General features: G+C 52.5%; 4 protein-coding genes across 4 annotated transcripts; 3 read left to right on the top strand and 1 right to left on the bottom strand.

Annotated features, from left to right (window-relative positions):
* Nucleotides 1-3,121: 3,121 nt before the first annotated feature.
* On the bottom strand, nucleotides 3,122-4,076 carry BO83DRAFT_147342 (uncharacterized protein). The gene is made up of 2 exons (XM_025526214.1): nucleotides 3,340-4,076; nucleotides 3,122-3,280 (listed from the first exon to the last, which is right to left on the bottom strand). The coding sequence occupies exon 1, from the start codon at nucleotides 3,865-3,867 to the stop codon at nucleotides 3,403-3,405; it is 465 nt and encodes a 154-aa protein (XP_025383501.1). The 5' UTR covers nucleotides 3,868-4,076; the 3' UTR covers nucleotides 3,122-3,280; nucleotides 3,340-3,402.
* An 864-nt stretch (nucleotides 4,077-4,940) lies between these two features.
* On the top strand, nucleotides 4,941-7,709 carry BO83DRAFT_411569 (Zn(II)2Cys6 transcription factor; the record flags this gene model as incomplete). Its single annotated transcript, XM_025534323.1, has 3 exons — nucleotides 4,941-4,951; nucleotides 5,587-6,751; nucleotides 6,810-7,709. The coding sequence occupies 3 exons, from the start codon at nucleotides 4,941-4,943 to the stop codon at nucleotides 7,707-7,709; spliced, it is 2,076 nt and encodes a 691-aa protein (XP_025383500.1).
* Nucleotides 7,710-8,529: 820 nt separating this feature from the next.
* On the top strand, nucleotides 8,530-10,209 carry BO83DRAFT_455808 (putative MFS drug efflux transporter; the record flags this gene model as incomplete). The annotated part of the gene is made up of 1 exon (XM_025537045.1): nucleotides 8,530-10,209. The coding sequence occupies one exon, from the start codon at nucleotides 8,530-8,532 to the stop codon at nucleotides 10,207-10,209; it is 1,680 nt and encodes a 559-aa protein (XP_025383499.1).
* A 731-nt stretch (nucleotides 10,210-10,940) lies between these two features.
* nrps7 (putative nonribosomal peptide synthase) lies at nucleotides 10,941-18,023 on the top strand (the record flags this gene model as incomplete). Its single annotated transcript, XM_025537044.1, has 1 exon — nucleotides 10,941-18,023. One exon carries the CDS (start codon nucleotides 10,941-10,943, stop codon nucleotides 18,021-18,023), a length of 7,083 nt encoding a protein of 2,360 aa, XP_025383498.1.
* Between the last annotated feature and the right edge of the window lie 399 nt (nucleotides 18,024-18,422).

Genomic DNA, 18,422 nt, shown 5'->3' with positions numbered 1-18,422 from the left:
CATATGAGACCTGGTCACAACAGTATCAATGGCAGAATACAGCGAAGCGGCGGAAGAAAGGCGATGATCAAGAAGAAGTGATAGACAAAACGTAAAGAATGACACGATTGACAAAAGGGGACATAAGTAGTAGATATCTATCTCTGCCAGGCAGAGAGTGTACAAAGTAGTGTCTTGGAGACGAAGATGTTGGACCCTCAGATATGGTTGTAAGAAAAAAGACAATGTTAACCAGTACATTTCTAATTGCTACTATGAAATTTAGCCTCGGATCATGTAGAGGCTATGATTGGAATTCAACTCCTTATTGAATTAGGAAATTATTCTCGGAAGAGAGGCAGGTCTAGTGCGTTCGACCTCAATTCTCGAAGCCCATGACGGTTCTTGGATCTACCTAATGGTTAGGTGTAAATAATTTTCCGGTGTTCACAGATAGTGAGTAAAGAGTTTGGAATATTTGAGAGACTAGAGAGTGAAAGAGGATATCACAGTGCCATAAGGAGGCTTTTCAAACCAGTGAGAAGAGCATTGACTAGCCCTTGCTTCAATGACACAGACACCAGATATACGCTAGACTTATACGCCGCTAACAGGACCCGGATATATTGAATTCTGGACAGATATTTACACTGAAAAACTGTCTGGATCAATCTCTGGGTAAAATGTGAGAATGGCAGATAGCAAGTCGGGTTCTTTAAAACACTCGGGTGCGTCTAGACTCCACCTTGGGTTGTCGCCATATGCTCTTATCAACCTACATTCATTCTTTTCAGATTATATACCCCGTTTAAATTACCAAAGCTGTGTTCAAGTGTTAAAAGTAGACATAGTAGCCTTGAAGTGTTGCACAGTCAGTCTACTATTCAGGTAGAGTAGCTGCGTTGAATCCTCTCATCCATGAGCCGCTAGTACAGGTTCACTCTTCCGTTCAGCACCTAAAACAACTGAAATAGACCGACCGTTGGTCTGATGTGTCGAATTTTTTCTTCACTTTATGCCACTATAGGGAGATGGACCCCAGGCCAGGGATAGAAAACAGCCTTAGGACTGACATTCGGTGGGCTTGTGATACTTGACGCTGAGATGACTGGCAGTTGATGTTGCATATATTTCTGTTCAAGCTGGGCTCTTTTAGTACTATTCCATGAAGGAATACAGGATGACTTAGAAGATGTATACATGTTTCTTCAGAAACAGGTAGGCTTCTGTTGAGGATCTGATAGCCTTCCGTCTGTAGCAACTAACGTAGAACAAACAGCAATGGTGTCGAGAGCTAGTCAAATGAAATAGCTAGTCTTACGCAGAGAACCAGCACAAAATCAAAGGCGAGGCCAACAGAATAATTCTTCCTGATCTTCATGATTCGGTCGAACCCAATTCACTATCCCACGGGTTCAGGCGGCACATCTTCGATAGCAGAGATGTGTTTCACGTCTAATACATAAATTCATTCCAATTAGATGGCACATTGATTACTAAATTTAGTAATACATCCGAGCCATTACTCAACTTCTCATCTTGCACAATCAATGGATTTAAAGGCGTGTTTTGCCATCATTGCGAGGGCGATAAACTAGCCCCCGGCCCTCTGGGACGAATTAGGGCTGATACAGATCCAACGGACGAATCCTACACCTGAGCTCTCTCAAGAGTTTTTATGTCAGTGAGGCGTCCTCTGAGGACCCGGCTTTGCTTGGTGGTTTGTCGTTCCAGTCGCAACCCACACTACTAGGACTTGTCCCACTATTTCCGAGCCAAAATTCTGCCATTTCAGTATCCGATAATTTGAAAAATATGATCATCCCTTCCCACGGGGCGGGAAGGATCTCCAAGACATCGTGCTCTAGACTAGTATGAACTAGATTGACTGTGGAATTGTGGTTGTGGCGCTTGCTGGGAAAAATAAAATTGCGACTTCTGGTCTCTTTCCGGGTGGGATAGGGAGAGATTTCCTCTAAGTATAGACATACTTCGAGTTCTTATTGGTGCAGAAACTCTTTCTGATGGGCAAGCTGGTAGGCTAACAATTAGTATAGACACAGTAAGACGTTTGTCATCCACCCAAGGCATGTAGATCCACTCCTTCGGTCATGCCACATGGGGTATTTGAGATGTTGACTATACATTCGTCATGCTTGCAAGCGGTCTGGAATCCTCCGTGCTTACTAGTTACCCAAGCGCCCCCACTTTTACTGAAATTGATGAAATATACACTTGGGAAGTTTTAGTGTCTTGGAAGCTTTGGGGTCTGTGTTCGTTGTGGCGACCTCTGGAGTCGTACGCTACTATGTTTTGCCGGGTTCTATATTCAGCCCCCACGGTTCACTTTGGCGGCCTGTCAGACTGTTCATGTCAGGATACATCGGTTAAGGGAAGCTTTGATGGAAAATGTCTATTGAATGCTACGACGTCCGCCGTAGATAAGTAGGGAGATGGTCGTTCGGGTGATGGATTTAACTGACCTGAACAAGAAGATGTGAAGTTGTAGAAAACTTGACCAAGTCATTGTGATCCCCTAATCCAGCCTATCCAAAGATTACATGATATTGCACTCTATGGCACCCTCTACCATGCGCGTATTCGATTTCTATCCATCAGTAAATCTGGATCATCAGCAACCTTAAATCTGATAGACTGAATGTTCATCCGTAGTCCCCGTACCTACTGCTGTCAGTGACTTCGAATACATTAAATTCGCAAAGTGCACAACATAGTACAGAAAACTAATAAGTATCTGTTATATAGACTAACCACAAAGACATTACGTATCAGTACCGTGCGAAAACAGGTTGCGCTAAGTAGAATATTCGTATATTGCACCTGCATCATATCCAGAATAAGAATGTTACACAAAGGGACGTGTAGGTTACATAAGCAACCAGGGTACGAGACTCCATAGAAACAAAGGCTTCACTGCAAGCAAGCTATTAGCCCACCCATTGCTGCTACAAGCCAAGGCGCGCTTGACGTCCAACGAGAGCCAAACAAGCCCAGCTGTTTCTCGAGGGGTAAAGAGCGCTGACAACTTCGGTTCTGACCGCGTTTATCCGAGCTATTATCACATCACCGGGTGCAACGGCGGAAACCTAGCTGAGACAACAATCCAGGCATCGATACCGATGGCTGTTACCTTTGTTAAGAATCATCTGGGTGCGTCTTACTCTACAGGACGGTATATCGGCCCGACCAGAGAGGTCTCGAGGAACAAGAGTTCACGGACATGAGTTCATCCCGTAGTGCGTTTAAAGGACACAAGCAAGTAGTCAAGTACATGAATGACCTTGCTGACTGATAAGCTTAGGTGGTTGAAATCTACAGACAATTCGCTACCATACTCACAAGCACTTCCGTCCCGAGGGATCAAGGAATCATGCACGGATGCGGGCAGGAAACGCCTCGTAATCAGGTCAGTTGCCGACATGCGAGGACAATCTGCACACGTGGCTGCTGACGAAGGCGAGGGCCAGAGGGGACACGAAGATGAGGGAGAATAGCAGAAGAAGGGGGATTCTGATCCGTTGCCCCGGAACCCCGGACACTCCCACTTACCCACCGCGGAGCCGGGTACTCCCACCGCTTAGGGGACATTGATAATGGGGATATCCCACCGCTGGGCTGATTAAGGGGTTCTAGATGCTCCGATGCTCCTGCTGCGCCTACAGAGGGAGTATGGGATCGACCGGGCAATCCCACCTGCGGAAGAAAATGCCCGCGGGTGCTCCCACTGGCTGGGCTGTGTGTGCTTAACTCGGCCGGAACCTCCCACACCGAAGCTGACATCAGATCAAATGCCCACCCGGACTGTCCCACCGAGGATGGGAGTGGTCGATTGGATTGTTCGCTTGAACTACTCCGTAGTGTGGACATGAATGCTGCGTACTGAAGCTGACCTCAGATCGATCGGGGACGCCCACTGCTCCCAGTCCGGGTCCAAGACCTGGTGAAGAATATGCGCTTGGACCCCCGACAAAGCAAACGGCTAAAGAGGCTGGCACCAGATCCACCACCAGTGGGAGGAGTGGGATTAAAATCCTCCGGACGCTCCCATGCCTCAATCCTTCCCGGGGTTGGAATAGGGATCCATTTTCCCGTTGTGATTGCTCGCCGTTCCTCGCAAAATCACATCCCTAAGTGTTTATGGACCTCTCTTACTCACGACCCGACGCACTCCAGGATTTTTAGGGTGATCTCTCGTACAGTCTTTCTTAATGCGCGGCAGTAATTCTAGAACCATCCCAAAAATGGCTTAGGGAACATCAGGACTGGCGTTGCAACAATTTTAGCCATGATCACCGGCATCTACTGCTTGGACCGTCTGCTAGGTACCGCGCCGAAGAGATTTTCAGCAGAATCTAACCTTTACATGGGGAAAAAAGAATATGAAAGGGGTAAATTTGTGGGAATCTGGTACGATTCGGACTTGAGCTGTCACCAAGCCAACTGTCGTTCTTGGCTACTATCCGTATCCATGGTAGTCTCACAACTAGTCGAACGTTTTAAGAGAACCCGTCTGATCCTCGCGTATTGTCCGTCAAGAGAATTGGACTCGGTTCTATTACCATGTGAGCACTAAAAACTACGGGGTGTTTCAATTCATCACCGAATCAAATTTCGCACCCAGAGAATCAATTTCGCCCCTTGCAAAAGTCCATGTTCCACGCAACTGGGTGTCGTCAGATAGGTTAGCATCGGCCCAAGTTCGCTCCATACAGGATGCAGTCAGACCCACGACAGACAGTAGCCATCCTGTCACTCACGTGGGAAATTACCAGGGGCCCTGCCATGCAAGGTGAGATCCCACAAGGATTCGCCTGGACACCACGCGGAGAATTGAGGTGCTCTTCCTTTCTGCAGACCCACTGGTCTGAAGGATGGTGGGGGAGGGGGACATCGTAAAAGCTCTTGGCTCTACCGGCTGGACCCATGATGCCATCGTCGCCATGGTCGTTCGGCATCGGAATGGCGCCGCATGTCAAAGCTTCTCGCCTTCTCCCATGGGTCGTAGATTGGAGGCAGTCAATCCTACCTGGTGCCCCTTCACTGAGCCGGCTATTTTCAAGGCTCGGTTTTTTTCTTCGTATAACTAATCTGACCTGCAGTTGTACATGTCTGGGCAGGCAGGTAGGCAGGCACTGAAATTAGTACCTCGTAGTAGTCGTTGCAACGGCGGCGAAAGTCAGAAGGAACAGCCCATCCGTCTATTCATCCAGCCATCAGCCAATTACCCAACTAGTTACCCAATCGGCCAGTAAGCCTACTGCATGGTGTTAGCGACTTTCTGTGCTTCAGCCTCCATCTGTCTATCTTTTGGCCCCAATCCCTCGACGCCATGCCAGAGCATATATAATACTATAGAACAAACCCGCAACCTCATCCGGAGATATAAGTTTCATGGAATGTTGAATAACCGGATCCTAACCACCTGTCAAACTTCCCAGCAAGCCAGCAAGATTGCACTGCATATGATGGCTGCAGCCACCAAAATCCGTAAGCCCAGCTGTTTTTTCTTGCTTGTGCTCTTCTGCCGTGCGCAACATCCCGGCTCTCATACTCACATTCCCTGCTTCCTATTTCAGCCGCACGAAGCCTCAATGGTTGCTGGACATGTCGTGTACGCCGGAAAAAATGTGATGAGACTCGCCCAGCATGCAGCCGATGCATTTCCTTGGATCTCGAGTGTCACGGATACGGTCCGAGGCCGTACTGGATGGACAATGGGGCCCTGCAGAATGAGCAAGCCTCGAAATTCCGGCAGATGGTTAGTCAAGCCCGGTCAAGGAAGAGAAGACAGAAGCTCCTTCTGTCCACTCGCCCAGCAGCCCGCGGTAAGGGTCTCCATCTACAGATGTCAAACAAAGGACCCGCACTAAGATCGATTACTTTAGTCTATCCTTTCTTGAATGTAGCCCAAGACGAAATGCAGGGTCTAACCCGAGACAGTAATGCGGCTGCCCTGAATAATAGTACACTGGCGTGCAGCACCATGCCTCTCAATCAGCTCCCCACCCCTGGAGGCACCTCGGTCTTCCCTGAGGAAGACTATGCCACGTTCTCCAAGCAGTTGCAGTGGTCGCAGAACCCTTCGTCTCCCTCCTCGTCTGTAGAAGGTCTCCTCACCCCAAACGTGCTGGAAATGCAAGAGCCCGGGATTGCATGGGGAGAAATGGTGACATCGGACGATTTTGGCTTGGCCTTGAGTGAAACCGCCCTGTCGGATCTGGATGACTTTATGTGGAGCGCATCCCTGGACAGACCCCACATACAGAAAGACCCTACTTTGTCTCCTGATCCGACAAATCTGCAACCGACGTCGGGAATGCATATGCTTGCAGCTGCAACCTGCGGACAGACCATCTCATGGCCCATGACCCCTGTTGACCCAATTTCGGGAAGCAAGTCCGAGGATGAGTTACTGATGCACTACTTGGACCGGGTCTTCTACATCCAGTACCCGTTCTACCATACCCAAGACCGACAAGGAAGAGGTTGGCTTCTCTCACTTTTGCGGCGCATCGAGCCCGCATACTATGCCAGCCTGGCTCTTAGTGAGCTCGACTTGCTCTCGACGTCGCTTCCTCAAAGTGAGCTCCCGGCACGACTGACGCAGCTACGTACCAAAGATGGCTATTACGACCTAGCTCTTCAGGGAATGCAGTGCATCATGGCTGACTCGTTCAGCTGGAATGCACAGAGTCAATTTACGCACAATCTCGAGGGACTCGTTTCAATACTTCAGCTTTTGTATTGGGAGGTAAATGGTCCATCCTGATGATGCGGTGCGATTGAAGATACTGACTTTTCTCGTTCAGATACTTGCTGGCGGAACCAAGAACTGGCAATGGCTTCTTCGGCTGGGCGGCAATCTGATGCCTGCATTCATACAGATGCGGATGTCTTCTACAATTCATGACGCATCTGGCCAGATCTGCCCAAGTTTACCGCTGGACAATCAGAGCCTGTCCTCCGAAGACGACTGTACTGCGAAACTCCTCCTTGGCTCTTTTGTGTCGTTGGATATTATCGCTTCTGCTTCTACCCGGCGTGCTCCCTTTCTGGAGATTGATCATGTCCAGATATTGGACCATTTTGGGATTTCTCTAGAAATTCTAATGGGGTGTCGGAACTCAATCATGGCCCTAATCTCGGAAGTTTCCGCGCTGGATCGATGGAAGAAAGAGGCCGAGGCGGCTCGTAAGCTCAGCATCATTGAATTAGCACAGCGTGGTGGGCAATTGGAGGAGCGCCTACGACGGGAACTCGCCGATCTCGAGCAAGTGTCCGCTCCAGGGTCACTATCAGCATGGGGTTCCTCTGCCACCCCGGGTGGTTCCCGGGCTCACCCCAGCATTAACAAGGCGTTTGGGCTCGGAGCCATCGCCTATCTCCACGTTGTGCTCTCCGGGGCTCATCCCGAGCTGCCCGAGATTGCGCAAACTGTTTCCGAAGCCATTATTGTGTTTCAGATGCTTCGCGATCAGCGACTCCTGTCGAGTGTGGTGTGGCCTTTTTGCATCGTAGGCTGCTTAGCGCAGCCCGATCAACGGCCTTCATTCCAGGAGCTCTTTACGACGGCGGAGGCCACAGTCGGAACACTGGCAGAGGCGTCTCGAGTAATGGAGGAGTGTTGGCAGGCAAGGAAAAGTCGGACATCAGATTGCGATTGGGTTTCGGTGATGAATGAGCGCGGAGATTATGTGCTGCTTCGATAGAGCGAAAAGTACCATACCCACATAGAGAGATGCGATTATGAGTCACGATAGAATAATGATCATAATAATGAAATAGAGTAACATTTCCCCAGAAGTCTCGAAACATTTCAAGTCCCTAGATTGAGAGGACCTCCGAGGGATTATGTAGAGTATATGCTGCAATCATTGGCCAAAACAACCTCCTTCTCCTTGAACCACTATGTTTATTGTTAGCTATGAATTCCTCCCACTATGCTTAACAATCACCCGGAGCTATACACCCCAGACATCTCTGCAGCATCTATTTAGGAATAATGTGAGGGATGATCCGACCATCGATCTCTTTCTCTTATTTCCCTTCCCAGCCTCACGTAATTGATTGTTGAGATGCTGTTGGTGGGCGCCGGCGGTAGAGCTAAAAGCTGCAGGAATAACGACTTGGGCGCCGTGACTAATATCGGGCGGCATTATTGCCTCCAAGTCAACTCAATTACGAACTAAAAGCAAACTAAAAATCTATCCCACGGGGCTAGAATAAGCTGCAGCCCGCTTAGGAATGAGTGTGTCTGATTACTCCGACCCTGCAGGCCAGTGGGAGAGACCGTGGGCCTGACTTTGGTGAGAAATTAAGGGCTGGTGGGAGGCCCCGGCCCTAAAGGATTGCAAAGGATTGGCTGTTCTGGCTGGTGGGAGAGTCCGGGCTGCTGCTAGGGATTATCTTTCTTTTATATACCCTGATGGACTGTTAATCTCTTGAAAATGATTTTGAAGAGTGATGAGTACAGTGGTTCCTTAGACAAGTGTTTTTGTTGACCCTTTTACCTTTCTTCTGTCCCTCCCAATGGCTGTCGACGCCACGATGAACCACCCTTCTTTGGAAAAGGAAGAGGGCCAACTCTCTGAAAAATCCGCTGCTTCCAACTTGGACTCGGAGGACCAGCAGATCGATGCTCCTAAGGAAGATGAAGCTCCTCCGCGCGACATTGCAGGCTGGAAATGGGCCATTGTCGTGGCGGCCATCTACAGTTCGCAGTTCCTCTTCGCCCTGGACAACACTATCGTCGCCAACGTCCAACCCACTATCGTCGAGGACTTCAACGCCGTCTCCAAGCTGTCATGGATCAGTGTAGCCTTCCTGATCGGCGCTGCTTCGACCAACCTCGTCTGGGGTAAGATCTTTGCCCAGTTCAACGCCAAATGGACCTACATCATCTGCATCGCCATCTTCGAAATCGGGTCCGCTGTCTGTGGCTCCGCACCCACCATGAATGCCTTCATTGTCGGTCGTGCCATCTGCGGCTTCTCCGGTGCTGGCATGTACGTCGGTCTGATGACCATGCTGGCCGTGACCACCTCCATGCAAGAGCGTCCTACGTATGTCGGTGGCGCCGGTTTTACCTGGGGTGTGGGCACCGTTCTGGGTCCCATCATCGGAGGTGCCTTCACTGACTCCTCTGCTGGCTGGCGCTGGTCTTTTTACATCAACTTGTGCATCGGTGCGATTTGCGCCCCTGTCTACCTTTTCATGCTCCCCAACAAGGACCCCCGGCCCGGTGTCAGCCTGGGAGCCCGTGCCCGCGAGATCGACTATCTGGGTGGTATCCTGACCATTGGCGCCTTCATCTCCGGTGTCATGGCCATTTCCTTTGGTGGTGCGACTTATCCCTGGAACTCAGCCAAGATCATCGGTCTGTTCTGCTGCTCGGGTGTGCTCTTCATCCTGCTCGGTATCCAGCAGGGCATTCCTGTCCTCACCACCAAGGAACGCCGTCTATTCCCCGTCGAGTTCCTCCGCAGTCGCACCATCCTCATCCTATTCGCCATGACTGCTTCCGGCGGTACCCTCATCTTCCTTCCCGTCTACATGTGCCCGCTCTTCTTCCAGTTCACGCGCGGTGACTCTGCCCTGGAGTCGGGTGTCCGGCTGCTCCCCTTCATTATTCTGATGATCGTGGCAGTCATTGGCAACGGCGCTATCCTATCTGCCCACGGACTGTACATGCCGTGGTTCTTGGCTGGCGGTATTCTCTGCTTGATTGGTAGCGCGCTGATGTACACCGTGGGTCTCACGACCTCAGTCGCCCACATCTACGGCTACACGGTGCTGATTGGGTTTGGAGTGGGCCTGTTCTCGCAGGCTTCGTTCTCCATTGCCCAGGCTGTGGCCGAGCCACATATGGCCCCGTCGGCGGTAGGTTTTATTACGTGTGCGCAGATCTCTGGGTGTACGATTGCTCTGGCCATCGCCAATGCACTGTTCCTGAACAAGAGTGTGGAGGGCATCAAGGCCGTTTTGCCCAATGTATCCTCGTCCGAGGTCGAGTTGGCCATTACAGGTACTGGGTCTCAGTTGTTTGACGGACTTAGTGAGGAAACGAAAGATAAGGTGTTGGAGGCCATTGTCAAGGCATTGAACAACTCGTACATTCTGTCAATGGTGGCGGCGGCGCTGGTGGTGGTGCTGAGTGTGTGCATGAAGCGCGAGAAGCTGTTCATTGCTGGCGGTGCTGGAGGTGTCTAGATCAAGCTGGAGAGGTAAAATAGGAATATGGGGAAGTATAGCTGAAAAAGGCTTCAGATGGATGCAGCTAGAGGCATTACTCTACTTAGATTTGGGGACCATCTCCCTCTCTGGGTTATAGATAGTATACGAGTCGGGATACATACACATCCTGGCATGTTTAATGACTACTTTTTATTTCTTGAGATCAAATCCACTCCATCCTAACATGTCTTACACCCATGACCACGTAGAAGAGCCACCACAGCACCTCTGGCTTCAGCCACGCCATGATCCCAACGAGTCAGATAAAGACGTATGCACGCCCCAGCCATGTCGCCACCATTGAAAAATGCCACCCTGCATCTTAGCTCTACCGCCCAAACCCATGTCTTGCCGCGCTCTGGAAGGATTGCTTAGCCTTACCGTCCACCACCTCCCAGCCAGCCCGATGCCCATCACTGGCCCTCGCAAAACCGTTTAGCCCAACCGCCGAAGCTAATGCACGGCGGGGGCCTCGTGGCAAACTGCTGAGTATGTGTCAGACTGCAGGATTGCAGGATGGGCGCATCGCGGTCTCTCGAAGCCCTCTGACCCACCAGATACGAGAGCAGGAACCGGAGAATGACTAGGATCAGACAAGACCAGGGAGCATATTATCTAGCCAGGATCATGCATTGGTAGCAAGAAAGTAGAGGCATTGATACCTCCTACTGCATAACCTACTTTCTTTACCATCTTCATGTGACAAGATGATTTCCTACTACGAGATTCAAGATGCCCATCCCGTCTCGCCTCCCACATACCAATCTCTCAAGGGCCATGAGCAAATCTCTCAACAACCTATCCAGGACCCAGAACTTGCCGCAGAATACTGGACCGACCTCTTTTCCCATGTTGGAGCGCAACCCCAACTCCATTCCTTCCCTCTCGATCACCAATGGCCACGATCTGAGACTACTATCCGGGCTCCTGAGCATCTTTTCGAAGCGGCATTAGACTTTAGTGAGAGATACAGCATTCGACTAGATGACTTGATCTATGGGATATGGGCCCTGGTATCTATTCGACACACGGCGGGTGGCCACCGCACCGCTATCTTCACGGTAGCCGGACGAGACCGGTCCTTCTTTGGACCAGAGTGCACCCAGCAGGGGCTAGAAGATCAGGAGGACTTCCCCTTGGTTCTGTCCGTGCCAGAGGATATGGAAGCTCTATCGTGGATCCGACACGTTGGTACCGTCAGTGCGGAAGCAGCAACACACTCGCACCTGGGCTACAAGCACATCCTCACGCAAACAGGCGCCGCACCGCCGCAAGTCAAAGTGTCTATTATACCTGATGACAGTGAAGAGGTGATGACAACCGATGCTGACTTTCCTCTCGTGTTGAATCTGTCGGCATCCTCTGAGCTGAAGCTGAGCATGCGGCATAATCTGGCCGTGCCGCGGACCAACGTCCGAGTACTCCTTGACCACTTCGCTGCTACGCTGCAGCAGGTGGTTGAAAAGCCGTCAGTAAGCATCGCAGCGGTGAATTTGACATCTCCAGCTGAGAGACAGCTACTCCATGAATACGGTAAGGCTGCCATCCGGGCCCGTCGCGGACTGGTGCACGCCCTGGTTGAGAAACAGGCTCGGCTGAGACCAGACGCTCACGCCGTTCAATTTGAGCTGGATGCTCCTCTTCCCTACGGCACATTGAATAAACGTGCAAACCAGTTGGCCCGGTTATTGCGCTCGTACGGTGCAACTTACATCCCCGTGCACATGCGCACGTCGACTGACTTCATCGTTGCCCTGCTGGCTATCCTGAAGGCTGGCGCCGCATACGTGATCCTGGACCCTGATGCCCCGGCCAGCCGTAAGTCCTTCATAGTTGAGGATGTCCAGGCAGACTTCGTCCTGGTGGACTCAGACACTGCGGGTGAGTTTCCTCGCGAGCACAAGGTCCGTGACTTGCTGAGCGAGTCTATGGGCAACGATGACGGCGACTTGTCTCTCGATCAAGACGCCAGCGCTCTGGCATATGTGATCTACACCTCCGGGTCAACAGGCAAGCCCAAAGCAGTCCTCTTAGAGCATCAAGCCGCGTATAACGGTCTTCTGGCCTTCCCCAAGATGCTTGACTTGCGTCAGCTTCTCTTCTTTAACCCCGTCTTCTCCGCAGCCCAGCGATCCATGTGGGCTACGCTCAGCGTCGGAGGGTGTTTATGTCTAGCCAGCAAGGCTAACCTCACCGTTCACTTGGCCAGAACCATCAACAGCATGCACATCACATCCGTCGACATGACTTCAACCACGGCATCTCTCCTCTCACCCGAAAATATACCCTCCCTACGCCGAATGGTCCTAGGCGGCGAGCTGGTAAACCCAGCAGTGGTACAAACCTGGTCGCATCGCGTCGAGCTGCTTTCTTCATACGGCCTAAGCGAATGCACACAACTCAACTGGCGCTACAGACTCCAAGATACCCAGAGCTCATCCCGCATCATTGGTCAGCCCTTCGACACCACAACCTCCTACATCCTCGTTCCCGGCACCACCGCCCTCTCTCCGCTGCTCATCCCAGGTGAACTCTGTCTCGGTGGCGCCCAGCTCGCCCGTGGCTACCTGAACAACCCTGAAGAAACAGCCCGTCGCTTCATTACCAACCCTTTCGGTCAGGGCAAGCTCTACCGCACAGGGGACCTTGCCGTGCGCCACGCCGACGGGTCAATCGAGATGATCGGCCGGATCGATTTCCAAGTCAAGATCAACGGTCAGCGCGTGGACCCGGCCGAGCCTAACGCTGTCATCCAGTCGTATGAGGAAGTCAAGCAGTCGGCTGTGGTGCCCGCTGTCGTGGGCGGGAAGACGGCCCTCGTGGGAGTGGTGGTGAGTCGCGCCGACGGCGATTGGGACTCGCTCGTGGTGAACCTGCGCACATATCTGGCGTCAAGGGTGCCGCGGTATATGGCCCCTGGGTTCTGGGTGCCGCTGGCTGCGTTGCCGACAAATGCCAATGGAAAGGTAGATATGGCTGCTATTCGTGCGATTGTCGAGGATTTCGCAAAGTCAGGGCAGCTACTGCCGGATAGACCTAAGAATGGCACTAACGGGGTGGTCCTGACGGAGAAGGAGATAATAGTGCGCGCTCTCTGGGCGAGATTCTTATCCTTCGCTGAGGAGGATATCTCGGTGGAGGACTCGTTCGTGGCGCTAGGTGGTACATCACTGGAAGCTATCCAGGTTGTGTCTCAGCTGCAGACTGAGCATGGGTTGATTCTGCGCGTGGAGGATATCATTCTCGGTCAGTCGCTGGCTCAGGTCGCTGGTCTCATTCAGACCGGAGGCACTGCAGCGAATGGTCATGCGCCGTTTACGCTACTGCGCGAAACTCCCTCATTCGAGCGTTTCGGTATTAACACGGCCGATGTCGAGGACGCCTTCCCAGTAACGCCGTTCCAGGAAGCCATCATCGCCAACACTATGCTGGGCGGTACCAAGTATATTTACAGCCGATCATACAGCTTCACCGGACATAGTGCTGGGGCAGTCAAGCGCGCACTGACATCCCTCATGGACAGGGAGATCTTCCTGCGCTCGACTTTCATCCCAGACGGGGTATCCTTTATGCAAGTCGTGCGCAAAGCCGCCCCTGTACCCTGGGAGACGTCCTCCATGGATGTGAAATCCTACATGCATGAGCAGATTCAGAAGCCCATGCACGCTGGCGGTCTATGGTGGCGCGCAGCTGCCTTACCAAACAACGTCTTGGTAATCACCATCCACCATGCGCTGTTCGACTACTGGTCCAGTGAGTTCCTCCCTCAGGACCTGTCCTTCCTCCTTACTGGATCTGCACTTGTCCAGCGCCCTCTCTTCAGTCAATATGTGAAACATCTTCAGCAGCACGACGAACCCACCATGCAGACCTTCTGGAAGAAGTACCTCGACGGCGCAGTTCCTACCCGTCTAGGCGCACAAACCGAGCAGCAGACTCTCGTCTCTGCTTCCCTAGCCGTTGACATGAAATCCACCGCCTCCGCACTAAAAGTCACCCCCAGCATGCTCCTCTACGCCGCTTGGTCTCTCGTTCTTGCTCGCGCCACCTCCTCCCCGGGCGTCGTGGTAGGGGTTACTCTCTCTGGAAGAGAAGCCCCCATACCAGGTATCCTGCAGATGAGCGGGCCTACGCTGATGATTGCTCCGCTGCGGGTGAAGGTCAATCAGAACAGCTCGTTCGAAGAGCATCTGGCCTCCGTGCAGGCTAGCCTGTGGGACGTGGCGCGGCATGCGCAGTACGGCCTGCGCAAGATACTGAAAGTGAGTCGGCAGCCAAAGGATCTTTTTGACACAACGGTCAACTTCCTCATCAAGGTGGATAATATGCCTGCTACGGCTGGAGGATTGACCATCCTGCCGGAGAAGAACTACGGAACTCACGACTACATCAAGTTGGAGCTGAGTAATGAGGACTTGGGCCGCGTGACTCTGTCATCTATGCTGGAGGATGGGTATGCCAGGGTTTTGGTGCAGTCTGTCGCTGATATCTTGAAGGTTGCGGCAGAGGCACCAGATACCAAGGTTGCGGGGTTGGAACTCGTGCGAGATGGTGCGGTGAATGGTATTGAGAGGGAGGTCGATGGGCCAGTGGAGGTTGCGAAGACCAGCCCAGCTGATGATGAGCTCGGCCACTCTGCCTTTCACCGCATCGCCTGTAACTATCCCTCTCGCACGGCTGTCGAAGATGCCACCGGTGCCAGCATCACCTACGCCGGTATGGCTATCAAGGTGAACCAGCTGGCCGGGCTGCTGCGCGCCAAGGGCGTCGTCCTGGAACAGGTGGTTCCTCTTCTGCTGGAGAAGTCCATCAGCACCATCATTGCCATGCTGGGAGTCATGGTCTCCGGAGGTGCCTTCCTGCCTCTTGGCCCGGAGAACCCTCGTGAGCGCAACCTGGGTATCATGGAGGACTGTGAAGCCAAGGTGGTCATCACGGACCGCCTGAGCGCGGGCTTCTTCGACGATCTCATGTACGATGTGATCGTGATCGACGAGCTGGACTGGGATGCCATGCCCATCCAGCGCGAGATCGTCCCCGATCTCACCCCGGATAACCTGGCGTATCTGATCTACACCTCGGGCAGCACAGGTAAACCCAAAGGCACGTTGCTCACCCACCGAGCCCTAGCCACAGCAGTGGAGGGCATCATCGAGTCGACAGAGATGGACAACTCGCACCGGATTCTCTGGGCACTGAACTACACTTTCGACGGATCGTTCTTTTCCCTCTTCTCAGCCCTGGCCACCGGCTGCACGCTCTGCGTAGCACCCCAGAGCACCATCGTCGGCAACCTAGCCGGCCTAATCAACGCCATGCAAGTCACCGCCGTCTGCGTAACGCCCACCATGGCTGGTCTCTTCCATCCGGACGACGTCCCCACCCTGCAAATCCTGGCCACCGGCGGCGAGCCCGTCACGCCGCACATGCAGACCGTCTGGGCGCCGCGCATCACCGTCCACAGCGCCTACGGACCAACAGAAGCCACTATCTGCGTCACCACAACGCATGTCACCCCTGACATGAACCTGCGCAATATCGGCCGGCCCTACCGCAATGTGACGGCGCAGATCCTCGATCCAGACACCTTGCTGCCTGTTCCAGCTGGAGAAGTCGGCGAGCTGTGTCTTGCTGGCCCGCAGCTAGCACGGGGATACCTGAAGCGTCCGGATGCCACAGACAAGGTATTCCGGAACCAGCCTGACGGGCGTATCTACCAGACTGGCGATCTGGCGAGGTGGTTGCCCAGCGGGGATATTGAGCTCTTTGGCCGCAAAGACGACCAGGTCAAGATCAATGGCTACCGGATCGAGCTCGGAGAGATCGAGAGTGTTATTATGCAGACAGGGCTATTCACTCAGTGTGCTGTCATTGCCGCAACAGTGCTTAAGAAGAAGCAGCTCGTTGCGTTCTGCTCAACTTCTGCCCCGGGCTCGAGGGAGGTTGTGCTGCTGGCCCCAGAGCAGGCGCCCATTCTGGACGAAATCAAGGACCATCTCACCACCCTGCCCAAGTACATGGTCCCCTCGATCTGGCTTCCACTGTCAGACTTCCCGCTCATGGGCTCTGGCAAGATCGACCGCAAGCGGTTGCTGGCTCTCGCTCAGGACCTAGCCGACGACGAACTCAAGGCCTATCTACCTGCCGAGGAGATCTCAGCCATCACATCCCCAGCAGAACACAAACTGCAACATCTCTGGGCCAAGCTCTTCGACACACCGGCCGATGACATCCACGCCAACTCAACCTTCCACGCCCTTGGCGGCGACTCCATTTCGGCCTTGAACCTCGTCAGTCTCCTCCGACAGGACGGCTTCCAGGTGCGGGTGAACGACATTCTCTCATCCCGGACACTGCGCGACCAGGCCGCGCTGCTGGCTGAGGAGCCTGCTGCTGCAGCTCCATCTACAGCCCCGGCCACACCAGCCTTCCAGCCCACCGAGGTCATGTACAATCAGCTCGCCAAGCTTGGCATCTCTCGTCCCGAAGTGGAAGATATCTACCCTTTAAGCCCCGGGCAGATCGAGTTCCTTACACAGGGCAACAAGCCCGAGCAATTCTGGCAGCTTATGACCGTCCGTCGACTCCCAGCGGACTTTGACTTTACGCGCTGGATCAGCCTGACTACGCAGCTCACGCAGCACAACCAGATCCTGCGTGCACTGTACCTGTACGCAGACGAGAGCCGTGATCCCCGCACAGCAGTGCAGGTTATTTTGCGCGATGCGACCCTCAACCTCACCTACCACACCTACACCACCGAAGAAGAGAAGCAATCCCTCATTGACACCAACTGGGAGAGACGCTTCGATCCCGCACGACCATTCGTGCGCTACGCTCTCCTCACAGACGCTACCACAGGAGCCAAAGACCTCGTCATCAAACTCGACCACGCCTCCTACGACGGCACCTTACTACACATCTTCGACGACCAGTTCCTAGCCCTCGCGCGCAATGAGCCTATCCCAGAATGCACCCCTTTCAAGGAATACATCAACTACATCACTTCGCTCCCAAAACAACCCCAGCTAGATTACTGGACGAATCTCCTCAAACCTTACCATAACGACCCCACAACGACACCCTACCTCTCCACCCTCCAAAACCCATCATTGAACAACATAACAACCTACCCCATCCCAGCAGACATGGGCATCGACGCCCTCGCTACAACCCACAACGTGACTCCGTCAGTTATTTTCCAAACGGCGTTTTCCCTCCTCCTTTCTCACCTCAACACCTCATCCCACGGGCAAAAACAAAGTATAGTCTACGACACCCTAATAACCGCCCGCAACGTCCCCATTCCAAATCCCCAAAGCATAACCGGCACGTGCGCAAACTTCCTACCCTTCCTCTCTACTATCGACAAGTCCCAATCCATTAAATCCCTGCTGCAAGATACCCAGCGAGATTTCTGGACCTCTGCAGACCACGCTGCCGTTTCACTGTCGGAGATATACGAGGCATTGGAAGTGGATAGGGATGTGGAGGGCGCGAAAGCGCTGTTCTGTTTCCAGCCGTTTGAGAAGAAATTTGACGGAAAGGAAGAGGATGCGATGAGGTGGATCGTGATGAAGATGAGTAAGAATACGATGAAGTTTAATTACGGGGTGCAGCTGGAGGTGGGGAAGGGGGCCGAGAGGGGGAGTTATGTCGTGAGGTTTTATTGGGATGGGAGGGTGTTTGATCAGCAGGGGGCGAGGAGGGCGGTGGAGTTGTATGGGAGGGTGTTGGGGGGGTTGGGGAGGGGGGAGAAGATTGGGGATTTGGAGGTGAATTTGGAATAGATTAGAGGGGATATGGTGATGTTCTTTTGTCATTGATTTTGAATTGGGCGTTTATAGGGTCATTTTTCTGGGTGGTGTATTAAAGTTAGATCTCAGATTGGATATTATTATTTTTGTGGTAGATGATGTTTTGTTAGATTCTCAATATAGATGAAGTTGGTCATAGTCTATACTTTGATGTACTATTCCACTATACTCAGTTTTACTAGAGTCAGATATATCAGTCTCCAAGTCATAGAAACATACGTCAGTTCTTAAGAGGGTTCATAACCAGGAAAAGGCACATACAACGAAACTATGCTGCGTATGACTAGATATCCTGATATTAAGTCAACAATCACCTATTTCACTCGTAAAGATCAAACAAAATCTATCATACTCGACCATCTCTCACAAATC

The sequence above is a fragment of the Aspergillus eucalypticola genome, assembly GCF_003184535.1.
Source record: "Aspergillus eucalypticola CBS 122712 chromosome Unknown BO83scaffold_33, whole genome shotgun sequence".
Classification (NCBI taxonomy): domain Eukaryota; kingdom Fungi; phylum Ascomycota; class Eurotiomycetes; order Eurotiales; family Aspergillaceae; genus Aspergillus; species Aspergillus eucalypticola.
The sequence above is the reverse complement of the archived record's forward strand: the minus strand, read 5'-3'. Positions and strand labels throughout refer to the sequence as shown.

Bases quoted from the DNA above. Each gene is read 5' to 3' on its own strand.
- BO83DRAFT_147342 (XM_025526214.1), bottom strand. From the start codon at position 3,867: ATGTCCACACTACGGAGTAGTTCAAGCGAACAATCCAATCGACCACTC.